This window comes from Mastigoproctus giganteus, chromosome 13 (assembly GCF_048544385.1).
Source record: "Mastigoproctus giganteus isolate SK-2022 chromosome 13, ASM4854438v1, whole genome shotgun sequence".
NCBI classification, from domain to species: domain Eukaryota; kingdom Metazoa; phylum Arthropoda; class Arachnida; order Uropygi; family Thelyphonidae; genus Mastigoproctus; species Mastigoproctus giganteus.
Genome location: NC_143587.1, coordinates 155,939,481 through 155,964,153, shown reverse-complemented (window position 1 = coordinate 155,964,153; position 24,673 = coordinate 155,939,481). Strand labels below are relative to the sequence as shown.

Here is a 24,673-nt window from a genome sequence, read left to right as displayed (position 1 = left end):
GTTAAATAAAATAATTTGCCAATCGTTGAAAATGGCAAATGGTTAAGTCTGAAAGAAGTCATTAAAATTTTGAACAGCCCAAGGGGCGGCGGCTGTTCGAAATTTGGAAACATTACCTCAACAGCTGAAATCGGTACAAGAAAGATATTCGTCCTAAAAAAAAAGTCCGTATGATCCAGTAAAATCTAACAAAAACAGTCAAGCACCTTACCTTCTTCCGTTTTCGTGGGACACCGGATGTCCAATATGGTGTGACCAGTGAACAGAGGAAGAGCTAAGTATGTAGAGAGAAGATCTCCATAAGAACCATCCGATTTCCGGTAGCTGTTCACATATTTCAAGGCAGCGGCTACGTTCCATTTAGCATCCATTTCTCCGGATGAAAAAATGGCCTGTTAATGATTTAAAACATGATGCATTTATGATGCTAAGCACTTTATATACATGATTTAAAACATTCATGAGTAACATTTGCTGTGATTAGTATTAATTGCTTTATTTCGTACAGTGGTAACTTATAACCGCTGCAAGATACCTATGGTGGTATCGTGTAACTTATGGTTACTTATCACGCATAAGTATTCTAAAATATAGATTAAAAGTAAAAATTTGCATTTTTTTTAAGTACTCTAAACGTTATTTCAATGAATATTTAGCCAAATTATGAAATTATATGGACCAACAAATCAGACAGGTGTTTTAACAAAAGTTTGTACTACAGTATCCTGAGTTAAATGAAGTACGAATATGTTTAAGAAACTGAAAAAACCCAGTGTGAGTCAATTTTGCAAGTTGATTCTTCGAATTGAACAGTTTTACTGTTCAATTGAATGTTTTTTTTTTTTTTTTTTTATTTCAGTAAGGTGCCACTACCTCGCAGCTACTTCAAGGATGCTGCAACTTCGGCGCCTAAAATTCAGTAGTGTAGACTACATGGCAAAAATATGTGATACCTATTTCGAACTGATTTACTTGCAGACTAATGTATTTAGGGAGTGCTTAGTATTCAACGGAAAAAATCTTAAAATGGGTTTCTCCTGCTTTGATGCGACTAATGGAAGAACTGTGCCAAGTGAGTTTTACAAAAAAACTTTTATTTTATTTTTTTATTTACAATGCAGATGCTTCAATTTCTTTGGGTTAACTTGGAGATTTAATTGTCTTTTCAGATTTCACCTGGACCGGTGGCTCCAAGCTGTGTCATAAGCCACAAATTAATGTACGTTTATTATTTTGAAAGAATGGCAAGTGTGCTGAAAGAAAAATAAGTGACAGATCCTCTGCCTTGTAGGATACAGGGAAAGAAAGAAATAATATACCTGCTGAGTAACGAGTTCGAGAAATGCTCTTAGAAAAAAATATAGCAAAGGAAGTTTCAGAGAATCAAAAAAACCTCTACATCAATATAATCTATTTAATCTTTGTTATTCAGTGTATTTTGGATAATCATTCTTTGCTGGGCAATTAACTATTGGCGATTTGCTTAAAACAAAATGTTTTAAGCGTGGCCTGCGAGCGTTTCGGTACTGACAAGATTTACCGGCCCCGAAGATTTTTGAAAATTCTTACTAATCAAATTAGACATCCTAGAGGTAAAAAAGGAAATATGGCTTCGCATGACAGGACGCCTCAAGGCGTTCAAATATAAGCATTCAAGCCCAACCTTGATATACACATTACACAACTGCAAGTGCTTTGAGATCATTTATAGAAGTTTAAATAGTAAAAGTTCTTATTGACATTCAGTAGCAATAGTAGAAGCAAGCTTATGTAGCTCCAGCCAAAAAAAAAAAAACACAACACGCACATTCATTCCCTCTAAACGTTTGTCCAGTTCCTCCTTGAATTTATTTAATCTATCAACTTCCACAACGACAGATGGAAGTTTATTCCAGCAATCAACAACCCGCTGGCTAAAGACAAATTTCTCACATCTATTCGACAACTGTCTTTCTTCAATTTGAATTTATGGCTCCTTAGGTTCGTAATCTGGGCAAAAGGAAGAATCCCATCAGAATTAAGCGCATTATAGCCATAGTAGCTTATGCGCCTTTAAACTCCCATAACAACAACCATGAGAATTGAGCCTGCTCAACCTATTCAATACCTGAATCAGATTACCTCGCAGGTGCCTAGTCACCAGACGCTGCAATTTGCAGAACTTAAGCTTTTCTTGGTAGGAGTACCCCATTCGTTCCCCTCAATCTTGTAGCTCTTCTTTGTACTTGCTCAAGAAACTCTACATCCTTCCTAAAATGAGGCCTACAGGCCTGTATGCAGTACTCGTACGCGTGGCCTGCCATTGCCATATACAAAGGGATAACATCTCCTTTTCCCTGATAACAAAATTCCTGTATGTCATTGCCAGTACCCCATGGCCTGCTGTGGAAGCCTGGCTGCACTGCTCAGAAAATTTCGTACCTTACTGTATAATTTACTCCCAGGTCTTCAGTTTCTACCACCCTAAGAGTTGACTGGCGCAAGGCAATTTTATATAGAGAACGTAGCTATATGCTGCCAAGTTACCAAATTGTACTTTACCACTACTCTTTAATGATCAGGGCACATAAATGATCAGAAACACAATATGCACGTATTTAATGATCGAAAAATCAAACCTTAACTAAACCAAACTTCGTATTGATGAAACTAAATAATATATTTTAAGTGGTTTTGGTATGAATTTACCGCTAGAGGGCTTAATCAATATAACATTTTAATTCTACAGAACTTAAGTGCAAATGGCGCAGTTACGAGGCTGTTTAAAAATGTACATATTTATGTACATTTTTAAATAGCCAAAATTAATTCTTTAAAGAATTACTTTGAACAAATTAATCATATCAAAAAGGGGAAAAAAAATATTACATTTCGGTGTGATACGTAATTCTAGTTTCTCCTGAAAAAAGTGGAATCTGGATATAACTCCGCTGTTATAGGACTAGTTGAGTATTTTGTTAGCCTCCATGTAAGAGTTCAAATGTATATTACTTTCATTTTGTAAAATGCTCATTATCCATTAAAAAGTGCCGTTGTGCAGTATTAGCTATTTTATCATATGGAGAAGTTAATTATTTCCTTATACGTTGCATGAATTATTTGCTGGCACATTTCTGCTATCTATATTAGGGCTTGCGTCATTTGTTTGATGATAAGCTATTTTCACAACGGCATTAATTTCCCATTTCATTAATTAAGCAAATGGACGTAAATAAAACGACGAGTGATAACAGTAATGTTCAATATTCAGAAGTTTTTCTGCATAAACTGCATTTGCTTTTCATTATCTTATGCATATTTTATCTTGGGTATTTAAAATAATTGCATTCACAAGAAAATGAATTGTTTCTAGCATTTTTACAAGAAATACTGCATTGAAAAGTATTGGCTCCCTTGAAAAGAATTATCTGTGGATGGATGAATAATCTTTATCGCTGCATCAGCTCGGGCGACACCCCAATATTGATTGGTTTCTTCAGTTCTAAGATTGGAGTAAAATTCAGGTTGTGTCAGTTTAAAATCATTCGGATGTCATTAAAAGTATTCTCGAAATATATGTATATATATGAGTCCTGAAATTGTGGGCCGCAAAGAATATTGAAGTTAATGATGGAGTATGACAAATTAAGTCATCAAGTACTAATGTATTGAAATTTTTATTTTAAAAAATTATTGAAGATCATGTTGCTATAAATACCTGTGATAAGCAGATTCTTCTGTACCTTCAAGCCATATAAGATACTAAAGTTCCTCAGGTTCCTGCTTTTCGTATTTGTGATCAATCGGGGGGGGGGGGGAAGGAATTCACTAACGCTAAATAAAAGAAACCGGGGGAGGGGCTAAGTCTTGTCAATCACTGCTACTTGCAACGATCGATCAGAAGGGGCACCAGATTGTAAAGAATAACCCAAAAATATTGTTATTGTAATAAAAATCATTCCAGGTGTGACAAGGAAATTTTTTCCTTTCAAAATAAACTTTTTTTATTACTTTAACGTGTTGAATGCAAAGAAATTGTGGTTCAATTGTAATAATTGTAGTGCATATGTAGCATTTTGGTGTATGTAATGCAGTAACCTTACTGCTTATCGCTAAATTCCAATTCGAGTTTAATTTTTTAGAATAAAAAATAAATTAAAATAATTAAAATTACTTAATTTCTTTCTGGTATTACCTATGTATATTTGCATGTTGTATTGTTTTACTGCAAATTTTTTAATACTTTAACTTTATAATTAACTTTTCTCCACCATATTTAAACATTTGTTTTATCTGTACCTCCCTATTTTTAATCTCTACTTCTACTTATTCTTCATTAATAATATTTTCTTTTGTTTTTCTAGTATTTGCTGTTCTTGAATTTATATAGCTTTTTGTTTTATAATTTATCTATATAAATAGATATTTATTTTGACATTTAACTTGATTTTGTATTCTTCCCATATTTTTTGGGTTCCATAAAATCCATGTTCCATTTCCTTTGAAAACCTCCCAATATTCTTTTTCAATTTTTGTTATTTGCGCATTAATTCCATTTCGAAGCTCTGTTCTTCATATATTTCCACATGTTTTATTTGACGAATGTTTCTGAAATGCTTATAACTTTGATTTCTGCTGACTCGTTTCTGTGCGCCATTATGCCTATTCCCTTTTTTATTCTGTTTGAAATATCGTTCCCCTAATGTGTCATATGCGGCTTCATTTTGTTTTTCTAGTATTTGCTGTTCTTGAATTTATATAGCTTTTTGTTTTATAATTTATCTATATAAATAGATATTTATTTTGACATTTAACTTGATTTTGTATTCTTCCCATATTTTTTGGGTTCCATAAAATCCATGTTCCATTTCCTTTGAAAACCTCCCAATATTCTTTTTCAATTTTTGTTATTTGCGCATTAATTCCATTTCGAAGCTCTGTTCTTCATATATTTCCACATGTTTTATTTGACGAATGTTTCTGAAATGCTTATAACTTTGATTTCTGCTGACTCGTTTCTGTGCGCCATTATGCCTATTCCCTTTTTTATTCTGTTTGAAATATCGTTCCCCTAATGTGTCATATGCGGCTTCATTTATAAAAATCCCATTTTCCTTCTATTGACCAATTTTCATTTGCCATTTCTTTTTATTCTAAATATTCTATTAAATCTTATTTCAATTATTTCCATATAATTTTTATAACTATCGTTTTGTAGTAATTCAATCTTTTGGCCAGTGCAATGCTGAATGAAGAAACGAAAATGAGAGTAGGAGTGTATTATAGGCTTAATGACTGTGATGGGTGTACTAAACAGAGGATAGAGTGAGCCGGCAAATCAGATTATCTTACAATGGGGGCTTTTAACTTTCCAGATATTGACTAGGTTGACACACACACGATGAGGGATCGCAACTTCTTCCTGCCTGGGAGTTGTACGCACCTGATCCCATGAGATATTAGTACCGTAGAAACTCCAAGGCAGGACGTTGCGATCCCTCATCTCCAAAGTGAAAACACCCATTCCACCATACTACAGACTGGGCTAATCTACCGCACTTCTTGCCGTGACTGCACTAGCTGCTACGTCGGGAAAACTGGCTTAAGACAGCAAACGTATTTCAGAACACGAAAGAGCCATTCGCTTAGCGGCCATAGAACATTCGGCCATTGCTGAGCACCTCTGGTTAACTCGACACGACATTAACCCACGCCGCGATGTCATGGTTGTCGATCGGTCCAACCAATACCAACGCCGCGCCTGGTTGGAATCACTCCACATCACGTGCTCTAATACTTCTGTCAACAGAAACAGGGTATGTCGTGTTCATCCTATTATCGAAGCAACCATTATCATGACTGACAAACGTTGGCAACGTTCCCATACGTCATAACCACAGGCTTTAAGTTCCAATGATTAGTTGCTGCATCACGCAATTCGCTATGCATGACTGCCATCGCAATCTCTTAAGTTCTACGTTCGTAAAACTTTGTCCAACGGTTAACTGATGAAGGGCTACATAAAGCCCGAAAGCTTTTCGTATTACCGGTGCAAGGAAGCCTGAGGCTTATGCTGCACCAGCCAAAAAAAAAAAAAAAAATTCCAAAGTTACCCTGAGAGAGAGTGTGTCAAAAGTATAAGGGAATCACCAAGAAAGAGAAGAATGATGTCCAGCTCAGGACCATGGGTGTGCCAAGTCCATACTCACCAGATGTGAACCCCTGTGGTAAATCGGATGCTTATTATCTGGGTTTCTGGTTTACCTGAAACACGTACTGCAGTATTGTTAAGCTAGGCTATTATATTAAAAAAAAAAAGTTGGATATAAAATGAAAACAGTTCTTATGCAAATTATTTATAGTACACAAGATTTACAGCAGTTAAGGTTTTAATCGCTGTGTATTAGATCTAGCGATCACCTCTGATGTAAACTAGTTGGAAGAATTAAAGAATGCTTCCATGAATTTCAAAGTATTGTAATATGCAGTAAAACCTATCTTTAATGGACTATAACCTTCATTTCCACGAATGGAAAGGATCCATGTTTTTCAGTAATTTCGCGCATAAAAAAAAAAAAAACTAACCTGAGTTACTAAAGAAGTGGTGTAAACGTTTCCAAAGCTGCCATCATGACGTTGTTGAGCGAGTAATTCGTGGACTGAATTATACAGATGAGTGGTTAGCAGCTCATAATGCTTTTTTCTTTGCAGACAGGCGATTGCCATAGTAGCCAAAGCACGTAGATCTGAAATATTAGAACTACTGTCAAACAAAGCATTTCAATAACTTTTATTTGTGATTATTTGATTAAGCTTGAATTTGTTCGTTACTTGACCTTGGTAATTGCTAGAGGATGCCTTTGTGTTCGTTGCAAAGATGGGCATTCTGATGGGGGAGGGCTTGAAGAATACCATTTATCTCGAAGCATTAAAGGAGAGGGACTCATCAAGCACTCAGCTGCCCAGCCCAACGCTTTAACCTATTCTCCCGGATCAGACAACACAAAGACATTCTCTGCAACAGAAATCTTTGCACCCAAGAAGTAGCTACTCGATTGTTAGAGAAGTGGGAAATACTCTTATACTGAGCAAAGGACACGTGAAATAGGAACAGGGTATGTCTACTTGGGGCTAAAGTAGATGACGCTGAAGAGAGCAACTATCATCTTTTAAGGGCACCAAAGGTGGTACCGTTGTTCACGTTGGCACTAAAAGATATTGAAAGCAGAAAATCTGAGGAATTAATTAACAAATACGGACCAATGTTGATAGAAAGCCGCGAGTTAGAATTGAAATTGTCTCCCAAATACGATTGGAGGGAGTGCCTGATGAGAGCCTTGTCATTCATTGCGCCCCTGAGAGAGACTGTACAACTCCTGGGGTAGAATTTTTCTCGGCGAGGTCTCTGCTTGTTAACATGACTGTTTTTATAGGGATGGGATATAGTTAAATAAAAGGGGTGTAAGGATATGTGATGATGCTATCGAGGCAGTGCAAGGTGAGACTGTTTGTGTGAAGCACTATCAAGAGATGGATTGTTTGGTAAATTAAGGGAACCTGAAAACCATAAAACGAAATTGCAGACACCTGAAATAGTGGCTTTTATTTACGATTTGGGCAACCAAAAATATTGCCCATTTAATATTTTGAAAATTTGGTGTCTTTTGAATTTTAGTGATTTATTTCGCCGTGTACCACCTAACGGGTACCACACTTATAGTTGATGTGAATTTTTGTGGTGTGTTTATTTGACATAAATTTATTGAATTCGTGTTTTATAATTACAACATTGTAAACTGATAATATGGTACCTAAAGAGCGCAGTAAGAAGAAAATTTCAATTAAAATTAAAGAGTTTGGCGAAAATATCAACGTCCGAGGACTTTGAACGAATATTAAAATAAAAATTACTATTTTTCGCCGGGGAGGAAGTTTTATTCCACCGGGGGTGAAACTCTCCCCCCCGATCACTCACCCCTGGATTCAACACTGCGGATGCAAAGAAAAGCAACAAGAACTTTACTTATGTAAACAGTGGAAAGAAGGGGTTAAATCGCAATGGTCCACTAGATATGAATGGATTAACTTGATGATCCTAGACTGCGGGCTGCTGAATGATTTTGTGATAACTGAGGGAAAGTGGAGGATAAAGTAAAGTAAACTAAAAGAAATTAGAATAAGGGAAGTAAGCAAATCTTTGGCCGTAATTATGCGAGCATCTTTGGATTCAGGAGAGATCCCCATGGATTGGAGATGGGCAAATGCATTAATTCAGAAAGCGAGACACGAGTAATTACAGACCTGGTAGCTTGACTTCAGTTCCAGCGAAAATAATGGAGCCACTGGTAGAAAAGTAATGCTGGATCATATAGACAGGAAAGCAATTATTCTGCCGTCAGTGCATGAATTTAAGGAGTAATGTTATCTAAGCAATCTGATTGGATACTATGACACAGGAAAAAAGGAACTGGGTGCAAAAAAAATCATATAGTATTAGTAACGGCCGCATGGTGCAAGAAAGCCTATGGCTTATGCTGCACCAGCCAAAAAAAAAAAAAAAAAAAAAAAATCCGAACAAAACAATGATAAAAACAAAAAAAAAATAATAATAATAAATAAATAACTAAATAATAATAATTAATAAATAAAAAAAATAAAATAAAAAGGAAATTAAACCTATCATCCTATGTGCTTCCCTTACCCGAAAGTACTATCCAGATGACCTTTGAATTTCCCCAAACTGTCGGCCTCTACCACCCATGAAGGCAACTTATTCCAGTAATTTATAACTCGCTGGCTAAAATAGAACTTCCTGCAATCCAATCTAAACATTTCCCCCCGTAACTTGAATTTATGTCCCCTAGTTCTAGCATCATTTATAATCTTGAAAATTTTGTCCTCATTCATTTTACTGATGCCTCTCAGAGCCTTAAACACCTCAATCAAATCTCCTCTAAGGTGTCTAGTTTCCAAACTCTGCAACCCACATATTCGAAGTCTTTCTTCATAAGGACGCCCTTTTGCCGATCTCACCAGGCGAGTTACCCTTCTTTGCACCCTTTCAAGAAGCTCGATGTCTTTCTTCAGGCGCGGTCTCCATACTTGAACACAGTATTCCAAGTGTGGTCTAACATAAGCCTTATATAATGGAATTATCACGTCCCTATCTCTACTTGCAAAAGTTCGATAGATCATCGATAGGACACCATGGGCCTTCCTTGCAACCTGTTTACAATGCTCAGAGAATTTCATGTCTGACCGTATCGTAACACCCAAGTCCCTTTCCTCCAGTACTGGCTTTAGTTGAACTCCACCAAGTGAATAAGTTTTTTTGGGATTACTGTTTCCCAGGTGTAATACCTTACACTTTGTTGGATTAAAGCACAGCTGCCATTTTTCTGACCATTCCTGAAGTCTATCTAGGTCTCTCTGAAGAAGCTCAGCTTGACAGTGATCATTAACTACTCTCCCAATTTTAACATCATCTGCAAATTTAGACATCACGCCCTCTATCCCTTCATCAATGTCGTTTATGAAAATTAAAAACAACAGTGGTCCTAATACTGATCCTTGGGGAACCCCACTTCTTACATCAACCCAATCTGAGGAATAGCCATTTATCACAACCCTCTGCCTCCTGCCCTGAAGCCATCCTTCTATCCATCTAAGGATTTTCCCAGTGATTCCAACCTGTTCCAGCTTATAAAGCAACCGCTCATGTGGGACTGAGTCAAAAGCTTTGCTGAAATCTAAATAAACAATGTCGAAATTATTCCCTAAATCCAGCTCGTGAGTGACCCTTTCGAAATAGCGAACCAGATTTGTTAAACATGATTTTCCCTTTACGAAACCATGCTGAGTATCCTTGAGAATTTCAATTCGATCCAAATGATCCTGAATTCCACCCTTGATCATTGCCTCCATGATTTTCCCTACTACTGAAGTCAGACTGACAGGTCGATAATTTCCAACTTCACTTTTAGAGCCACCCTTATGTATGGGAGATACATTTGCACTTTTCCAATCCAAGGGAATCTCCCCAGAGTCTAATGATGCTCGCATAATTAGCCTCAATGGTTCAATGCACTCGCTTGCTGCCTCTCTTAAGATTATAGGGTATATTCCATCAACTCCAGGAGCCTTACTGGTCTGTAGGCTCGAAAGTTTTTTCATTAAATAATCTTGCGAAATTTCAATATCATTAATTACATATTTTTTAACTTCGCTCCCACAATTTCCCTTTGCCACAAAAGGCTTTTCATTTGTAAATATTGATGCAAAATAACTGTTGAGTTCATCTGCAACGGCAGCTGGTGTATTTATTACTATCCCCTTTCCCTTACATAAAGGTCCGATCTGGTTTGTCCTGCTCTTCTTGGCATTTATATATGTGAAGAATTCTTTATCCCCCCTCTTTGCTCTGTTTGCTAGTGAGTTCTCATAAACTGCCTTTGCCTGTCGAACCTTTTCTGTGGCTCTATTACACATCACCTTGTAGCTGTTATAGGCTTCAGTACTTTTTATTGTTCTGTAACCTTTCCATGCCACCTTTTTCTGCTCAAGTAATGCGGCAACTTCACTAGTCATCCAACTTGGAACCCTCCTCGTGGAGTATTTTTTTTAATGGTATATACGCATTCAAGGCATCTGTGATTAATGTTTTAAAAGCGTACCACAGTTCAATTGTATTCATTCTCTGCGCGATATCTACCCAGTTAATAGAGGCCATGTAGTACCTTAAGGCATCGTAATTTCCTTTTCTGAAATTAAAACCCATTCCTTTGCCTTTTACTTCTGCTACCTCTCTCGTCATCATCCACCGTAGAACTCCGTGATCACTTCCTGCTACTGGTTCCTCTACTGTCAGCCCTGTTATGTCATCTGATTCATGTGTGATGATGAGGTCTAGGATATTCTTTTCTCTAGTATTTTCCCTGACATGTTGATACAAATAACAGTCATCTAGTTGATTTAAAAATTTTGTTCCCCATGTCGAGTTTCCTTCCCATTTACTCCAATCAATTAGAGGCAGATTGAAATCACCCATAATAAGGCATTGACGCTTACTTGCCCATTCCATTTGCATGTAGAGGCTTTTGTCATAATCTTCACAATCACCTGGTCTGTAGATTACTCCTACTCGCATTATACCTTTGTTTCCAACTATCTCACACCATACAGACTCTATACTAGCATGTGAGACGTCTGAATCCGGGAAAGCTATCGTCGCACTCAGGCTGCTTCTGATAAGAAGCATTACCCCACCACCCCTTCTATCTAACCTATCCTTCCTAAATACATTATACAAGCCGTACTGAAACTCATCATCCCCAATTTCCGGGTGGCACCACGTCTCTGTAAGCCCTATTATGTCCGCGTTACTTGTTTTAACCAGCAGTTCGAATTCGCTCATTTTATTGACGACACTTCTAACGTTACTGTATAAACAATTAAGATTTACTGTTCTTGTATATTTAACAACCCTAACACAACCCTTGAAGTTTTTTAGGCTCTCTTCCCTGGCATTAGCTACCCGCCCACGTGAAACGTTTGTGCCCCCAGAACATCTAGATAATACGTCCAGTTGGGGTAACAGATAAGAACTCTTGAGGTATGTGCAAGAGTTACTTTGACCAATATTATCAGATAAACGCGTGTCAGTATTACCCACATCCCCCCTAACTAGCAGTTTCCCTGAACCTTTAAGGTATCCTCAATAATACTGGCAAAAACTTTTGCACCACCTTTGTTTAAGTGTATCCCGTCTCTACAAAACAAATTCCTTCTACCTACAAGTGTGGGCCATGCTGATAGAAATTTACCCCCTAAAGCCTTGCAGATTCCTTCAAGTCTTGAGTTAATCCACAAGGCTCTTAACATATAATCCTTCCTATCGTGTCTGGGCAGAATTGCAGACACAGACATTATGGCCTAGCTCGCGACATTTCCTCAGCATGGTCCTGTATTTTTCCAACAAATCGTCAGATCGTGTACGTTTAATATCGTTTGTCCCCACATGAATAATAATATTTTCTTTACCCCCTTTAAAATCTGACAGTCTGTTGGTGACATCATCAATAGTTGCTCCCGGCAGACATACCCTGGTTCTCCTCCACCTATCAAAAAATATAACAATATACTTAGATTTGATATCAGAAAAGCTTTTGACGCTGATGCTCATGAAAGACTACTGCAGAAATTGGAGCAGTGTGGGAATTACGGAAAGTTAGGAAGCACAAGATCTAAGACAGTGCTACTTTAATCAGTTTGGGAAAGTGGAGGATAAAGTAAATGGATAAAGCGATGACTATTTATAAATGGGCACTACTCTTCTTGTACAAATGTATTTACTGGATGTCCCTCCCCCAATGTTCAGTGCTGGCTCATTGCATTTTATATTTATTAATGATATTGAAGGCTGATTGCAGATGATACGAAGGTTAGTATGATGGATAATTATATTAATCAGGTTATGCTATTGCAGTGGATGTAGAAAAATTTGGCAAATAGGCTGAGAAGTGGAAATTTAAGTTTATTATTGACAAATTCAAAGTACTTCATATTGGGAGCAGTAATCCCAAATTAATGTACCCGCTGTGTGGTGTCGCATTCAAGGCAATGGAAAAAGAAATGGGGGTAATTGGGCAGCCAGATATGAAATTCTCGGAGCAGTGCAGACAGGACAGCAAATGAGTTTTTTTTCAGTGATATAGAGGGATTTCGTTAACGGAGATAAAGAGGAGATTACCCATTGTACAAGGCAATGATTAGACCGCGTCATATTGCATACAGGTCTGAAGACCTCAATATCAGGAAGGATTGTGGGTCTGATGGAACCGGCGCAGAGAACAAGATTGATGAGGGGAACAAAAAAGTGCTCTTACCAGGAAAGAGCTTCAGCTGTACAAATTGCAACGCTTAGATACCAGGCACCTGTGAGAAGTAAGATGAGTAATCTGTATAGTAATGGCATCCTTCCTCTTGCTCAGACTAAACACATGAGGGGAGCATAAATTGAAATTGAGAAAGGATGGTTTCAGGTTGGATATGCGTTAATTTGTCTGATTGTTGGAACAAATTTCCATCTATTCTGGAAGTGGATAGTTTAAATTCAAGAAAGAACTAGATAAACTGTTAGAGGACAGGCGAAATGGGAAATTTGGATTTTGTCTCATGTTGTATAAGCTTTTTCTTTCTTGCATCATTTCTTTAAATAAATTCTGTTTATACTCCCGGACGACCAAACCGTCAGAGGAGTTCACAAGATAGACAGAATACAAGAAACAGCACCGTATTCAGCAGTCACGGGCCTGAACCCCGGTCACTCAAGGTACGTGTACTTATCACTCACGCGCCTGACCACTAGGATTTTTCTTGCCACTTATAATAAAAATCTAAAAAAAAAAAATTCTGAATTCATTTGTTATTTGAACTGTAATGTTAGAGCCATACATGCAATATATAGATGGGTCATTCAACTTTTATTTTCTGAAATAATAAAGCCGTTATTGGAAGTTAAATTTACGAACAATTTTTCCCATGGTTTCAGATTTCTGGGATAGTGTGCCTACCATAGCTCAAGCAGAGTTATATACAAATATTAATGATCTTTTCTCATTATCATATTTAATTTGTTTTTATCAAAACTGTCATTTATAACAATATAAACTCAAATGCTTTTAACGATTAAAAATAATTTCGAGTTGCATGTTCATGGATTTAGTGAAACCGATTTCAAAGTAGGGACTCACTGGAATTCGCTTAAAACGAAATTTTTATTAGTAAAAATGTTTTATCAAAACATTCCTTATCAATCAAAAGTATTTGATTGATAAGGAAGTAAATTTAATTAAACCAGAATTAAACTTTCATTTTGATATTTTCTACTTGGCGTACAGAATTTTACTTATTCCAGATTTTTTTTTTTTTGCTGGGAGTTTACTTTTATCGATTTTAGCTATTGGGTCGCTTGGAGTAAAGATATCTTACAGTAAAACCTGGTTAGCAATTTATTTGCGTGCACGTAAAAGGGAGAAGGTTGGTTGCATTTTGAAATGGCTACATCCGTATGACTGCAAATATTATTATACCTCAGTTCACAGAGAGCAGCAAAGCAGAAATTGCCTATTACTCTCCAATAAGCAGTGTAATAGGCAATTTCAGTTCCAACTAAATGTTATCTGGTGGCACAAACTTCTGTGGTGATAACTGAAAAAAATATATATCTCAAGAATTTGTTTTATGGACTTATGAAATGAAAAGTTGATCGAATAACACTGTTTAGAGTGGAACATAAAGCCATGGAAAAATCCCTATGGAAAATTTTGCAATGGTACGCCATCTTCTTATCACGTTATATTTCAGTATTACGTAACATTGAAATTCTTAATAAATTTTCAAGGCAAAAGCCTCAGACTCCTGGAAAATTTACATACATAAGTCAGTGCAGATGCACCACGTCTAACCGAAGTTATTATAAGGCATTTCATTACATCTCATATTGTGAATAACTTCGCAAAGAGTTGCCTGTTTGAAGTATAACCGCTTCCCCAATAGAGCAGAAAGGTGGATAGATGCCACCATCCAGACGGCCGTTTCAGGGCTATTTGACCCTTCATCAGTGGTACGTATCTTGATTGTGTAAAGTTGACTCAGCTGTCATAACATCAGAGTAAAACTGCAACAGTAGTATAATATAACAGCTGTTATATCATCAGAGTACCTACCAACCACTTACGAAGGAACAAATAGTCATGAAACGGACTTTTTGGTGGTATTCTGAGAATAAGTAACAATAGTCTTCTCTGTTGCAGAAGCGTTACTTATTCAAGGTAAGAGTGCGTTTTAGTAATATGGATGTGGCTCCTTTACTTTCGGGATAAACTTTGGTCTCCTACTGTCCTTCTTTCCGTTAACTCTTCAGCTTTTATCCAACTTTTACGAACCTGTAGGTTAAAGAGTCTTACATTCCTACTTAGATATCCTGAAACGGACGTCTGGGCAGTGGTATCCACTGAGAAAAGTAACAGTAGTCTTCTCCTTTGCGAAAGCGTTACTTATTCAAACTATAAACCAAATGTTCAACGAAGATATAATGAAATGAAGCCATATATTATAATAATAACGTCGGTTAATTTACTGCGTATAGACATGGTGCACTTGCACAAACTTGTATGTCTGTAATACATAATTCAATATGGTAAGATTTCGTTAACAACAAAAAACATTTTTACAGAATTTTTTCACTATAACGAAAATATTTAAGACTATCAACTAAGCATATTATTAATGCTTTGTAAGTTTCGTTTGAGCGAAATATTTTTGATGAAAAATTCAGTACAACGAATTTATTCAAAGTCCATCTCTCCCTAAATGTAACAGTTTAGAAGAAAATTGGAAGAGCGCGGCAGGGCTATAACCTCAACCTACGTAAAGATTCACAATGTGAATCTTTACGGTTTTCCCTTGATGGCATGCATCTCTGCTAACAATTGGGACCAAACAGATGATTTCATTTTTCATGGCACATTAGCAATATGATGCGCCAAGTCTGACTGAAGTATTAACGCGGATATGATGCTGATTCTCCCTTTTATAAATTCTCAAATAATCGATTAATTATTTGCAGTCGTGGATACTCTAGATCTAGAGCCCTCGTTTCAAGAAAGGTATCGGCCTCTTTTATACGCTTGCTTAATAGAGTGATGCAATGATTCTTACAGGAAGAGGCTCCAGTTCTGCAAGTTGCAGAGTTTGGAGTATACATGTTTGTCTGAGAGGTGTTTAAGCGAAATATTTCTCGCTTATTTGATTATTTGCAGATAACCACGCAGATATACATGCCTCAATTTTCTCAAATTGTGGATTGAGAAAGATTAATAATAGAGGTATATTTTTCTCTCTTTAGGATGACGCAAACATAGGGAAACAGGTCCAAATAAAGGAATATAATTCAAAAATTGCTTTTAGTCAATGAATAATCAGCTAATGTAATAAATTACCACCTAGCATTGTGGAGCCAGAAGTTGTGCATATATAAGGAGCGGCTACATAAATGTGTAAGTATATTAAATATGGAATTTTATAATTTGGCGACAGGTGCTACATAAGATTTTCTTCCTTGTAGTCATCATTTAAAACTGATTCTGTCATCTTACCACATTTAAGGCAAACAGTGGACGCAAGTCTTTGTAAATAAGCATATAAAATTTTTTTATTAACATTTGTTCAATTATGTTTCTAAATTATCTTATTCAGTTATGAATATTTTGTTTAGATGTAGCTGTAATTTTACTGTTCGCGATGTAACTTTTATGGATATTACCCGATAATGAAATGTAACTTTGTTTCACACTTAAGTTAAAAATGCCTTTGTATTTTCAATGAGAAACTTTGAAAAGACGAAGAGGATCGAATGTGCCACACTTACCAACTGCGGAGGAATCTTCTCTTCTTATCCGGAGTAAGTCCAACACACGACTAATTTGGTAATGGGTGAGATCGTATTCCCCATTGCAGAGTGCAAGGATAGCTATTGGGTTGACAGTTCCTTCTGCATACGCCACTTGATAGTGCAGTTTACTTAGAAGATTGATACCATAGAAGTTCCGGGGATCTCGACAAGTCGCCAAAAGAGCGTTAATGTATAGTGACATTTCAGTGACTGATATCGGATTACTTTCGTTTCTGGAAAAGGAAATTCAGTTTGTTACAAAACTCTTTTTCGTAAATGTTACCACCCATTCAGATATTTTCAAAGTGAGAAATTCATGTTTCCTAAAGGTTAAAACAGTTTTTATTGAGAAATTATTAAGTTGTTGGTTTCCAATGGTAGCCTTTTCAATAAAAAAAAAATTTAAATGAATGGGAGGGTTATTTGTAACATTTTCCCCCCTCCTTCCAGAAGAGTACGCAATCAAAATGCAACCACTTATCTTATATTATGTTAAAAAGGGAAATTGAGTGTTCGATTTTTTTTTTTTTTTAATGTAACTATACAATAGATCCAGTTTAATAAACGGGATTTATAATAACATAGCTGGGGATGAGAGAGAATATCCTATAAACATCAGTGTTAAAGAATCAAAGGTTTCTCCCCGTTTTAAGTATTAATGCACTAACTGTTTGTATAGTAGTAAGCATATCTTTAATTAATTTTTATTCTGCTGTACATCGATGGCCTTCTCCTATTGAGTGTAAATCCCATTCGTAGTTTTGCTAACGACAATATATTCGAATATCCACCAACAGCTCCTTAAATACCGATCGAAATCATTCTTCAGTGGGGACGTACACAACTTAGTTAACTTCGATTCTTAAATTTATTTTATTTTGTGTAAGAAAAACAATTTGCTGCGCCTGTGCTTATTTTCAACAACATTCCTATATATCTAGATAACAACACGTCCGACGTTTCTACTTCAATCAATCCTTACATCTAATTCCTTGACATAGAGGAAACTATATCAAAATGCAGTTTCGTCTGAATTCCAAAAACTTTTCTTTCACTCTAGTGTTACTTGTACTCTGAATATTTCCAGTTCTGTATAAATCGCACATTCATCCCGCCATGGAATACTGTTCTTACGTCTGACGAAATGTAATCCCAAAAACTATTCTACTATCCCAAAGAGTCTGTCGGGTTTATTAACGATTTATCACGCATTCACCAACTCAATTGCCCTCGTTCACTGTTCTTTCGCACATTGTGTGAAAAGCCTGGGATTGAATCGCGTAGATGGAAAGAAATTTTTAGTTGGTCTGTAAAGACCAACCATCCTTTTACGATTTAAATCCAAACTACTACTATTATTTATTTGTTTTACGTCTATTCTCTGGAGAAAGTTTTCTCGTATATTTCCCGAAACTTAAACCCCAAATTCAAGAGTCGGGGGGGGGGGGCTTCCCAACTCACAACCCTTTGACAGTACTGCAGTGCCCCAGATTCCAATAACAGCAGGTTTTAGGTAACTTTAAAAAATTCGTCCTTCTACTTACCTCAGGAGATCTACTGCTAGTTGAAGCTCTAACTGTTTCTCCATCAGTTCCTTTTCCTCATGATTACCGGTGTAGTTGGCTAAGCAGAGAGATATAATGGCCCGCGGAGTGTCTTTTCCCCAACTACAGTCACTTCTACGTTGACTCAGCAACCAGTTTATTGATTGCATCACAGCATCTTTCCTATTCAACACCTTGTCATCATTATTTGTATCTGAAAGAGATGCCAATTAGGTCTGATGAGAAAAGAAGCATACGACTATGAGTTAGAGGAACGTTTCAGGAACCCTGTCGGAATTTCGACAAGGGTCCAGATACGTTAGCCTAATGTACAGCTATTTAATTAATAGCTAAACTGTCTTGATATTCACTTGGTATAAGAGTGGCAATAATAGAAACTCGATTCTACGTAATAGTTATGAAGTTTAAATATCATTATAACCAGTTAAAAGTAATCGCCACAAATACAGTACAGTGGAATCTACCAAATCCAGCAACATCGGTTTTCTTTTGCTTAAGCAAATTAGGCGCAACTGTTTTAAAAAATATAAGACAGAATAACGTTAAATTTAGGTAAGGGGTCAACACTGGTTGGCAGCTTCGGGCACCAAAGCCCAGGGACGGAGATAAAGAGGACACAGGACTAGTTTAAATTTTCCACTTAAAGTTTTTAACATACAAGCGCCCCCCCTCTCAAACTCTACAGTCGTATTCCAAACACGTCGGCACGGGTATCATTCAATATTGGTTAAATGACAAACCATTGCAGATCATCTTGGAGTGCTACAATATATGAGGGATTATAGAAAATAGAGCTGCATGAATAATTTCGGTTTAAAACACTTCACAACAAAATATTGATTTCTCAAAATGAGCGGCTATTACCATCAATTACCGCAATTTTTCCTTTTCAAAGATGGTTTATAAGTGAGATATATTTATTGAGCTCTGGGTTTTGTAACTACAGCTGCAGACCAGGAATAGCAAGATAACGCAAAAAGCCACGTACTTCACACCAATAGCGAACTTATAAATTCTATCTCCCCCCCGTCAGAATGCCAATCAGCCCATGTGATCTTTAAAACCAGTTATTAAAGTCAGGAGCACTCCTCCCCGTGTTTGCCGCCCTGACGATGTGGTAGTTTCGCCACTGCTTTATACATTCAATGGAACCAATGACTTCATTGCAACCAATGACTAATCCTAATAGTGAATATCGCGCATGCGTTTTTCCTATTTCTGGAAAATCGACTTAAACTACCTGACAAGTGGTGTGCTTTCAGTCCAATTGACATGGATAGTAAACAGCTCTTTGTTGAAACGAAGATCACGAGAAATTAAGGTACGTTTTGTAGAATATATCAAAGAGTAATTCACTTAAATGATTTTGAGAATAAGAATTTATTCAGCTCTTGCAGAGTTTTAACATATTTCAATCGCAGCTTAGTAAGACCATTAACTATAAATTTTGTCCATCCTCGGGTTGACTTGTATGACTGACATCATCGTCACCAACAATCCCACTATGTAACTCCAGATCCATGATCCAACTGAGAAATTGGAGAACAATGGTAGTCTCTTATTCTTTTAAAGCTTTCCCAGTGTACGAACTGAAAGTGAGTAACACGTAACACTTAATCAACATCTGAACTGAATTTAAAATCATCCCGATGTATTTTTAACATCGGCCTTAGTTTCACAAAGCACGTTTGGACACAGCTTAAGTGAATATTAGCACTTTTTTTGCTGATTACTTTTCCGATTATTAAGCGAGCGCATAGGGGAATGTATCACCTAACTTCCCCCAGATGTTGTTGGGGAGGGGGATTTGCTGAAATAGAAGTATTGATTATGTTATGAGAAGTATTACGCCGATGAATAATCAATTTATTAAAATTTCACTTGAACCCACATTATTTACTCAATTTTAAGTGGTTTATTAAGTCAAAAAGAAACCTATTACCATTGTCCAATATACTAAATATTGTTCATATTCTTGTCTACGTTTCGGATCTAATTTTGGTAATCCGTTAGCAAAACAGGTCAACAGCAAAAGGTCTCTAAGTATGCATAGAGGGTTACCTTACAAGTACCTTACAAGTAAACTGCTCAACTTCTCTTTGAAAACGGATACCCAAAGTTCGATCAACAAACAACGTTAACAAAATGCAGTATTTTTGGCATGCCTTTGGTAATAAGTTTGTATAATTTCTGCTTCGAGCATTCGAACCATTTATAATAGCATAAATAATGGATACATCATTTGTGCTATTATAAATGGTTAATGGATACATTATCTAGAAAATAAGTCATCATTCAATTCAGAGAATAGCCTAATTTTAAATAAATTTTTGATGTAATATTTTTAAAAAATATATATCATTAACGATTCATTCATTTTCCGATTTTCAGACAAGGGAAAATGGGGGATAACTCCCCTACCAGAGAAGGGTAATAATTAAAGTTTGAGAATTGTTTTATTTTTATTTAAACTTTTTTTTTTTTATCCAAACGTTCCGATTCTACAGATATTTCCTTGTTTAAACGTGCTGAGCCGTATCTAAATACATACGCTGTCCAGATCTTCACGACACATGACGAAAAAGCGAAAGGGGAAGACGCTATAGACGCACATCCAGCAATTTCAGCTACTTAATGACTCAATTGACGTAGTGGTGTCTTTGACGCTCTTGTTTCTTTTAATGCAGTGTCTAAGTTTGATCCGTTTAAAATTATATAGGCAACATCTAAGAATGAAGTTTTAAATTCTCCAGATTGGCAAGCAACTTCTGCAAGATGAATTATCACAAAGGCGATACGAGATTCTTAAGAGACATTGGTGTGTGAATTGTGTCCAATAATTTTTTCTATAAAATGAATGCATCGATCATGTAGGGTAAAAAACTTAATCTATGTCTGACTTAAAATGCAGTGAAATGCTAGATGTTGAAGTGGGTACCAGAAGCACAAGAACCGCTACCCTCCCCCTAAAATACCATTGAATTATCCATCTCGTATTGCGAATGGCTTGTTGGGAAAAATGCAAGTCAAACTTCATAACTGAAAATATTTCATTGTCTTATTATAGTTACTTCCAAGTACATACTGTCTAGATCTTTATGAAACATGACGAAAAAGCGAAAGGGAAGAGGCTATAGACGCCGATATAAGCAATTCAGTTACTTCGAAATCTTTACCAAAAATGATACCTCTTTGCACAAGACTGGCTTCGTCTGGAGAACACCTAAAGGATTGGGCAGATGAATTAAAAAGGTTGATAAAATTAATTCCAGCTTCATCCCCTTGTGGAAATGAAGGCTACACATCAATATTAGGATAGCTTGCCCACCCCTAAAAAAATCATTGGACGATACACTGAAATTTCGCTGTAAGATCCCGATGAAATGTTATTAATGTGCTGAATTATATAGCATTTTCATCAGGTCATTTTGTCAATAAGAGAAAATGAGTTATATTTAAAGTATTGTTTTGTTAAGGCCTACTGTATTATGCATATTTTCTTGGAATTTGTAAATTTAATTGGCTGCAAGAAACCGTACCATAGTCCTCCCGGCGATGATATTTTATTGTTGATTGAACAGCTTGTGATATGGTCTCATTCGTCAATGATTGGTAGCTGTCATCGGTGTTAAAATTATTAGCATAATGTGGCATTCAGTGAATGTCAAAGAAACATCTTAGTTTTGATGACCTGTGCGAAAATATTCTGCAGTTTTTCACTGCAGAATCACAAGTATCTTTCTTACCATTTTCAATAGTCTCAATTTTAATGTACTTGTGGAAGTCGTTTACAAACATGGCTATTTTCTTTCTTTACAAATACAGAAGGGAAGAGCTGCGTCTCACTCTTTTCCTCCTCTTTATACGAGTTTCACACATTTAATTTTTCTGCGCGTTTTAATCGCTTGTGCTTTAGGTAATTTTTATTTTACTGATGGGAAATATTAGAAAAATTGTGCTAGTTCAGCTTTCTCATACTTATTTTTACAAATTACAAATATTATACGGATCACAAAAAGATTGTTGCAAATTTATGCGGGGTGAAAATGAGGTGCTAGTCACGACTGGCTGCCATTTAAAGTGTTCTCTTTAAATGGCAATTTGAAAGATGAATGTCTTGCAGCTATTTAAAGTGCAGCAAAAGAATGAGAAATGAAACAGTTTTCTTAACTGCTTTAATTTGTTATATTGTATTTGAGTCGATGTCTGAACAGATTCACAGACAATTTAATGTCACTCGAGTTCGCCTAGTAATGTTAAGAACTTTTCAGGATTTGTTTTCATTACTGTTAGTCGAATAGCAGACATTCTTGTTCTGCACTAAACTTAAAACTGCCTTTTGCAGTTTCGTTTAAGTAAAATTTCAGTTTTCTTTAAGCACAGACATTGCAAGGGCTGCTTGAACATTTATCGTTATTATGGGAAATGCATTTACAAGTGTAAATTATAGTACTCGTGATATTTCGGCAAGCAATACTATTTAGTAACTCGAAATATTTGCTTTCTGTAGTACTATTTTTCCTTTTATTAGCTCAAACCCTCCCCACCCCCACCTGAAAATTTCAGGAATGTTGCAGTTGAGCTGTAAATATATGCAGCCCACTGTAGTACATTGTAGCAAGCTGTTGACAGCCCAGTATATAAGAAAATGCTAGGAAACCGATTTAAAAAAAGGAAAATTATTCAATACTTACTTAAGCAATGTAATCTTAGTTTCTATCTGCTATTCCCCGAGAGCGGATTTCCTCTTAGGAAATCCTGAGAAGGAATACATTGTGCTGCTAGAATAGAATTCTAAGCTTGCAAGCTGAAATATCGCTGATGACTGAATTGGAACATTAATGACCTCAGTGTGAGAAACTATTCCTTCTCAGGATTTCCTGGATAGACTCGTGCGATATCGGAAATATTTTGAAATCTTCAACCAGTATTCTGCCACTTTGTACCTTTCTTGAAGCAGAAATTAGAAATAATAAAAGAAAGGCTCGTTTTAGTATGAATCTCACAAGAACGCAGTGAAGTATTGCGAGACTCGCAACCATCTCTATTAAGGTAGTTTATTTGAAGAAGACAAAGGAAAAAATTAAGTCTCACCATTTCTCCTCGTGACTTCAGTCACAGCCTTATGTCTTTCTGTTCTTATTTAACCCCGACAAGTAATAGAATATTGAGAATTAAGATTTATTCAGAAATATCTTTTTTCCTGCTGTGGTCATTATTTCCGATATCTAAGCTTTTGAGTAGCTTACTATATTTGGGATGAGCTTTCCTGCCTATCACAAATCAATTTTAACTCGATTTCCACCAGGCAGCGCGTTGAATCCATAAACGTGACTACCGGGAATATCTCTAACATAATGGAGTAGAAAATTAGAATGCGACTATCTAACAAGCTTCGGTATATTATAAATTGTCTTAAAGCTTGCCATTCACAAAATGAATGTAAAAGTAAGTTACGATGTTAGAAAGGGAAAAAAGAAAACGGCAAATGCAGCGTTTTCACGGAGTAAGAAACATACCTGTCGTACCACCATCACTCACAAAAAGGGCTGACAAACATAAGGATAAAAAAATACTACACTTCGAGATGATTTTCATCGTGAAAAATCATAAGATCAGATCCTATCTCTTTCCTTTGTCTTTCTGCACATTTATAATTTATTAGCAGCGCCGCCTATTAAAGAAAAACAGAGAATATTACTGCAAATGAAACAAAAGTTTTTAATGTATCATATTTCTATTAATATTAAAAAATAGCTTCAATAAAAGCAGATGCTAGAAGTTCATAAAACTTACAGGGAGCTGAGTTATTTTGTGATAACTGAGAGGAAAGAAAAATAGTCGAAGATGGACAGAGAAAAAGGCGCATGGGACAAATGACAACTATCCAACTATATTAAGGAAAGCCGAAAAGGAAGTAAGCAACCCCTTCCTTGGATTTCGGGGAGATCAAAAGGTGACATGGATAATTACAGACCTGTTAGCTTAACTTCTGTTCCAGGAAAAATAAAGGAGTCACTGGTTAAAGAAGTAATGCAGGACCATCTAGACTGGAATGAAATTGTACTGCAGTCATAGCATGGATTTGTTATTGGGTGATCTTGTCTGGCCGATCTGACTGTATACTAGGATGAAGTAAAAAGGTTGCGAATAATTTTGATTTTCAGGAAAGCCTTTGATACTGTCGCAAAAAAAAAAAAAAAGGCTGCAGCATAAATTGGAGTAGTGTGCATTAAGGACAAACTACTACTATGGATAAAGGGATGATTAAATGGGAGAAGACATTTATTAATGGGAACTGCTCTTCATGGACTAATGTTATTAATCAGTGATGGGTCCGTTGTTGTTTTTGTATTTATTAATGGAATTGATGAAACTGTCAGGCGTAATGTCCAAGTTTGCGGTTATACGAAGTTGGCAGGATGGTTACTGACAGTAATTAAGGTACGCTACTGCAACAAGATCTCGAAAAATAGGCAGATGGACTGAGAAATGGCAATTAAAGTTTAATATTGACAAATGAAAAGTACTGAATATAGGTTGTAGAAATCCCAGATTAATGAACCAGCTGTGTGGTACCACAATCAGAGCAATAGAGAATGAAAACGACAGAGGATAATTTTGCAGTCAGACATGAAGTTCTCTGAGTAATGCACATAGGCTTCCAGGAGAACTC

At 36.3% G+C, this 24,673-nt stretch overlaps 1 protein-coding gene across 1 annotated transcript; it reads right to left on the bottom strand.

Moving 5' to 3' along the window:
- Nucleotides 1-185: 185 nt before the first annotated feature.
- LOC150076541 (uncharacterized protein CG3556-like) lies at nt 186-23,613 on the bottom strand. The gene is made up of 5 exons (XM_090387379.1): nt 23,517-23,613; nt 17,977-18,190; nt 16,409-16,665; nt 6,565-6,725; nt 186-392 (listed from the first exon to the last, which is right to left on the bottom strand). Exons 1-5 carry the CDS (start codon nt 23,593-23,595, stop codon nt 186-188), a joined length of 918 nt encoding a protein of 305 aa, XP_090243505.1. The 5' UTR covers nt 23,596-23,613.
- Between the last annotated feature and the right edge of the window lie 1,060 nt (nt 23,614-24,673).